At 47.3% G+C, this 6,478-nt stretch overlaps 1 protein-coding gene across 1 annotated transcript; it reads right to left on the minus strand.

Moving 5' to 3' along the window:
* Positions 1-4,547: 4,547 nt before the first annotated feature.
* On the minus strand, positions 4,548-6,478 carry LOC124247356 (C-C motif chemokine 3-like). The gene is made up of 3 exons (XM_046676542.1): positions 6,291-6,478; positions 5,458-5,572; positions 4,548-5,035 (listed from the first exon to the last, which is right to left on the minus strand). Exons 1-3 carry the CDS (start codon positions 6,364-6,366, stop codon positions 4,945-4,947), a joined length of 282 nt encoding a protein of 93 aa, XP_046532498.1. The 5' UTR covers positions 6,367-6,478; the 3' UTR covers positions 4,548-4,944.

Below are 6,478 nucleotides of genomic sequence, written 5' to 3' on the forward strand. Positions count from 1 at the left end.
GGTATCTTCACTTGATTAGCTATTCAGGAGGCTTTACAAACAATGCAATAACATGGGAAATGCTTATGTTGTAATGATAAGTTTTAAGAAACCCAAGAGGCAAATTGGCTTATTTTAATCAGGACCCACCCAGTGTCTGGGGATGTGGTCAAGCCCATATAATATTTTTTGTGGGTGGTGTTCCCAGGAAAGAAGGGGAATAGAAGCAGTGAGTATGAGGGATCTCCTGTCACCCACCACTCTGTCCATCCAATATTAAAGGACTCCCCTCTCTTTCTCAACATGGGCAATCTCAGTAATGTTGACTCACTATCTGAGAGTGCTTCATTTCCCCTGTCCTGGGTCGTGTGCTTCTATGAAGCAGGGTGGGGTGGTGCCATGGCAGGGCCAATTCTACCCCACTTAGTATGTCCTGGAGTGGACATGTAGCACTATTTTCTACTGGCTACTTCAGTACCACAAAGAGCCTAATGTCTCTTTAGCCTCAGATTTGGGCCATAGTCATTTAGAGAGCAACAGGAAACACACGTGTCAGCATCTTCTTAAAAATAAAGTGATTCAGGAGGGTGGAAGACTAACAGTTTCTAATCTAGAGAGCAAAGGAGAAGAAATATTCATCACATACCAAGTATCAGTGCCCTTCATATATCAGGAAAAAAATCCATTGGAAAAAGACAAGCACATTATAGTGAACACATGTGTTTCCCGACTAGCATCTAGTCTCCATCCCTCCTCATACCAGGAACCTGAGCTTCCTTTGGGAAGTCTCTCTTCCCCATAATTCTCAGACTTGAAGTTTACGTGAAATTTATCCAACCCACAGATCCAGGTGCGTGCCTTGATTAGCTTCAGCAAATCAGTGAAACCCATCCCCATAACCATAAGGATTGGTTAGGAATTGGGTTTCTGACCTAAGGTCAGTCAAATCTGAAAGAACCTGGTGACTTTTCACTGGGGACACAGGCTCTCTGTCTTCCCTGCAGAAAATCAATAAGGGTTCATGTAACACCGGAAGGTGCCAGCAGCCATCCTGGGACTCCCACCTGGAAGGGAGATCCGAAAACAGGACCTGCACATCCAGCTTTGCCTGGAGGCACGGCAACCCCTGTCCCCTTCAGTCTTGGAACTGCAGGTTCATTTATTCAAGCCTCTGTATGTTGGGTTGGTTTGTTTTCCTCCTTGAAACTACCAGCATCCTGAGAGATACAGTGACTTGTATCTGTGCAGAGGTATGGGGTCTGTTCAAAGTAGCCCCTGACTGAAGTGTGGGATTGGCTGAACTGAAAAGGTAGGAGGGAATTTGGTGAGGACCTTGGTAAATGGAAGTGCTTTTTAAACTTGGGTCTGCGTTGCATCGGAATTACCCAGAGGCTGGTTAAGACACAGATGGCTGGGCACACCCTCTACAAGGGGAGAGGGGCTTACAATCTGCATTTCTAACCCATTCCTAGGTGATGCTCGTGTTGTCGTCTGGGCACCACCTTTTGAGAACTGCTCTTACATGGTGTTGCCGCTGTTGTTTGAACGTCTGTCGGATCTTGGTGCTAAGACCCTGTGCCAAATAGTAAGGCTGCAACGTTAAGGAGTTTGACAGGAGAGGTTCTGAATCTTGGACTATAATAGCTACTTCTTGCATCCATCAATAGGGTCCTTTAAGAAGGAGTTCAAGCTACTTTGAAATGGGCTCATCTGAAAATTGGAAAAGGAAAAAAATTCAGCTTTGCTAAGAAAGGCCTTTCCAAGCTGCCCACTGCGAGCCAGTAATCTGGAGTCTCTAAGGGCTGTGATTGCAGAACTTTCTACTCCATGCTGAAGTTAGTGCAAGCAGAGGCAGGGAGGTGAGAGACCTAACAGGAGAGAAGTCTGGGTCCAACTTCAGCCCTAACACCCTCCCTACCTTGTCCTATGAAAGAGTTACCTTCCTGCCTTAAAGTGGGCCATCAGCTCCCTCCAGAAGGTGCAGGGAGGACGTGGCTTAGGGCCAAGCATCAAATATTTATCACTTCCCCACGTTGCCCCACCTGTGCAGGGGCCAAGATGGGGGCAGAGGTCTCTCAGCAGAGGGCTAGGAGGTGGGGTGAAGGGGTGACTGCAGTATGGAGGCCCGTGCTAGGAAGCACACATTCCCAACCCCAGTTAAAATGCAAAATATGTGATGGACAAGCTCTCTGCTTCTGGTTATCTAGCCCATGGAATTGCTGTGAAGCAAAGAGATCAGAAACCTACCATCATTAGAAGGGCGTTACTTTGCCAAGGAAACCACAAGCCCAGCCCAAAACGGCTCTTTGATTGCTCAACACCTAAGGAAACCCCAGGCTCCTGGCTCACATGGGCAGAAGGTAGGCAGTGCCCAGAAAAGGACTTCTCCCCTGTGCACATCTCAGATGAGTCAAGGGAGGACATTCCCCAGGGAGGTCAGCCAGAGGGGCTGACAAAAGATCTCAGCCACATCTCAGACTCTGAATGCCCTATACCCTGGTTGACAATGCAATTCTCCTTCTCCCTTTTCCCTCAAGGGGTCTTTGTTCTGTTTGCTCTACCTGCTCACAATACTTGTCTTTAGAAAATGTTGGGCATGGTTGAGCTTCTCCTTTGGCTTTGGATTGCCAAACCTTTAGAAAGAGTTCAGTGAGAACGAGCAGATTTTGTTTGTCTTGAGATGCTGGAAGCCAATAGAGAAACAGTGACAGCTTGGCTTCTTTAGGAACGAAGGCTGTTCCTCCCATTCTCTGGATAGCGCCTTCACACTTCTTATGGGTGTGGGGGGTTGGGGCTGGGGCCCCTCATAATGGAAGGGGATTGTAAAATGTTGCCTGCAAGGAGCTTTGTGTGTGTGTGTGTGTGTGTGATATGAATGCCTCGGGCGAAAGGACTCGTTCATTGCATTGCCCTCATTAGATAGAAGCCATATGGCATCATGTCTCTTATGACTGGCCAAGCTGAGCTCTGTCTTCTGTGTCAACTAGGAATCCCAACCAGGAAGTGGTTCCAATGGATGGAATATCGCCCATCAAAGGGTAGTTAAGATGAGACTGGAGAGGTAAGCAATACCTGCTCACTGAAAAATAAATCAGATAAAAAGGAAGTACAGAAAAGAAAAAGTCCCCATTCCTAAGAATAATAATGATAATACTCCCATTTCCTCTAAGAAACCACAGTTAGCTATTTGATATGTATCTTTCCATATATTTGCCTTTGTAAATACATATACACATCTGGCTTTTAAAAATACAAACAAAAATAATATCATTCTATACATATAGTCCTGTAGCATGCACGGAGAGTATATATGCATATACTAATGTAAACACATATACCTTTTGCACATAATGTGTGGGCACTTTCCATGGATATAGACGTGTGTTATCCTTTTTACTGACTGTGGAATATCCCACTGATGGGCGTCTCGATCTGCTGCTCATTTAATCCTTTACCGATGGTTGTTTCCTGTTTACAAATCGTGCTGCCAAGAAGATCCTTGTGCCTATATAGTCCTGTCCTTTGGTAGTGTTGCTACAAAATAGATTCCTAGAAATGGAATCGGGGCAAATGGTATCTAGGTTTTAATGTTTGCTTACCAGTAGTATTTAATTATACTCTAAAGAATTTGATCACTACAATTCTCAACTAATTTTGGATAGAAAAATTAGATTATTTTACACAAAACGAAATAATCATGGCTCATGAAGATGAATACATGTTTGGTTTTCACATGAGTCTTTTGAATTTCTCTTCCTGCTGTAAAAAGGACTTTAGCTCAGTGTACATTTCTTGTGGTTATCACTAACACTCAGGAAATTCATCTGCTCAATAACTCAGCTTTCACGGTGAACTTCTAAACAGAATCCTGCTCCGCATGTAGGATAACATGCATGTGGAACAGCTGGTAAACTTGGTAGGAATATCAATTCCTGGGTCCACACCTAAAGATTCTGATGTGAGTGGCTTAAACCATCATTGCTTGTGATAGGGGTACAGGTGGACTGGGGTTCGGGAAACACCTTGGCTAGTGGTTAAGAGTAAAGTCTGTAGTTACATCAAAGTCTAGTTTTGGAACTCAATTGTACCATTTACTTGCTCTGTGATCTTGGCCAAGTTGCTTAACCTCTCTGAGACCCAGCCCCAGTTTACTCTTCTGTCAAATAAGGATGTTAATAGTACTTAAGCTGTACTATTTCATTGTGAAGATCAGATGGACACTGCATAAAAAGCACTCAGCCTAGAGTAAGTCTCAAATATGTTAGCAATTAAGAAAGCTCGATTTAATCGTAAATATGTACTACAAATTCTCTTCCTAATAGTATCCACTGGAGTAGCCACTTTTCCTAGAACACGTACATTGTGATTTGATTGATAGAATATGCATAATTTCAGTGATCCGGAAATGGGTGTCCAGCGTAAAGCAGTGTCTCTGGGGCAGCCCTTTCCGTTTCTCCTAATTTCCCTCCACTTCCCATCTTCCTGTTCTTTGCCTTTTATTCCTGTCAGCCAGTGATTCTGATTTGCCAGATAAACAAAACCAAACTCAATGCCAGTTTCCTTTTTAAAAGACCATCTTTATTATTTCTCCGGGCTGAACGCAGCCCCGGACAGAAACATCGAATACACATTTGTCAGCCTGGTGGCTTTGGTGCCACCTCTGCCTAGAACAAACTGATGACAGTCACTCAATTGTCACCAATCACAGTGCAAGTGAAGGGGGAAGAGAAGGGCAGTGAAGGAGGGGTCTTAGGATCTCTTGGAGCCAGCTCCAAATACAGTGTGACATTGAAAATAAATTACAACAATTAAATAGTATAAATAAGTGGAAATGTAAGATAGGAAGAGTCCCAGAGTGTGGTTGTTGGCAGCAGGCAGCCACGGGAGAGGTAGCAGTGGAGGTTACGAGGCTGTTTCTAAGGCCCAGCCCTGCGCTCCAGGCAGCCTGCCGAGGTCACTGGCCACTCAGGCGCTCAGCTCCAGGTCGGTCACGTACTCCTGGACCCAGGCCTCACTGGGGTCGGCACAGACCTGCCGGCTTCTTTTGGTTTGGAAGCTGTGGAGAGGAGTGGAAGGATTACACACTGAGGAAGCCAGCAGGGCACTCCTGGGCCCACTGGGGCCCCTCCGTCCCACTCTCGGACCTGGCAGCTCAGGGCCCACCCACTTTCCCAGGGATCCTCTGTCTATCTGAGGCCAGAGGGCTGCGCTCACTGACTCAGGGAGTCCCTCAGAGGACCTTGCAGCCACTTCCTTCTTCCCCTTTCTTCCCTCTGGGCTGGGCCCAGCCCTCCCTGGCTCTGCCAGCTCCTGGCCAGGTCGGGTCACATGTCAGACCCGGGTCCTGCATGCTTGGTAGGCCCCAGGGGGCTGGGTCTCTCCAGGATGGAGCCCCTGGCCTGCCTGTGCCCTTGGGCACTGCCCCCAGCTCCACACCTCCCTGTCTCCCCAGGGATGGACAGGAAGACTGGCACTTACATGATGGCTGGCTTGGAGCACTGGCTGCTGGTCTCATAATAGTCGGCTATGAATTTGCGCGGAATCTGCCGGGAGACGTAGGAGAAGCAGCAGGCAGTTGGGGTGTCGGCACCGACTGTAGAGGAAGGAACAGAACGAGCCTGAGTCATAGTTCAGGAGAAAAGGCAAGCTCTTCAGTCTGACCCCTGAGAGGGGGAGGAAGACGCGGAGGAAGACAGCCTTGCTCGGGCCATGGGCTGGGAGTCAAGGTCACTGGAGGGCGCTGGGCATTTTCGTGTGGAAATACCCCTGTCTGTGTCCTTGTTGCCATCTATGTCCTTCTTGCTCCTTGACTCTTTGTTTTGGACTCTCTTTCTCTGTGTGATTCAGATATCCAAACAGACTGTTCTCTTATCTCATCTCCCTTCAGGAAATTTTGTCTGGTTCGAGAATTCATACCCAAGCAAAAGAGAAGCCTTGGACGTAAGGCGTCCAAGAAACAGAGCTTTTGGGGGGACCTAGGGTGAGTTAGAAGAAGAATAACCCACTGGGAGGTAACCAGACTTGGGTTCTACCTGTTGCAAATTCATTCATTTAGGTCCCTATTTTGCCATCTGTAAAATGGGACTGCAACTCCCCTACCCCAGCCTGGCTCTCAGATCTGGGGACTAGGATAGCCAAGACCCCTTTTATAAAGATGAAAATAAAAGTCTTGTAGAGAAATGCCAAGATCTTTGGTAACCCTTTAAGAAGTTCTGTATCTTCTCTTGGGGGCTCTCAAGGCCGCAAGAAAAGATTGATGTGGTCTGACCATGGCCAGCGTGGGGACACCCGCAGCAACAACAAAGACTCACATGGTACAGAGAAGACCTGGCTGCAGAGGGCCATGGTGCAGAGGAGGACGGCAAGGGCAGCCACGGGGACCTTCATGATGCTGAGCGGATGGAGTGTGGGCCCGAGTGTCAGCAGAGCTGAGGCGGTGCTGGGCACTTGTTGCTGCCTGCGCCCTTCTGAAGTGCGAAGCCATCTCCCCTGCTCTTTA

The sequence above is a fragment of the Equus quagga genome, chromosome 11 (assembly GCF_021613505.1).
Source record: "Equus quagga isolate Etosha38 chromosome 11, UCLA_HA_Equagga_1.0, whole genome shotgun sequence".
Classification (NCBI taxonomy): domain Eukaryota; kingdom Metazoa; phylum Chordata; class Mammalia; order Perissodactyla; family Equidae; genus Equus; species Equus quagga.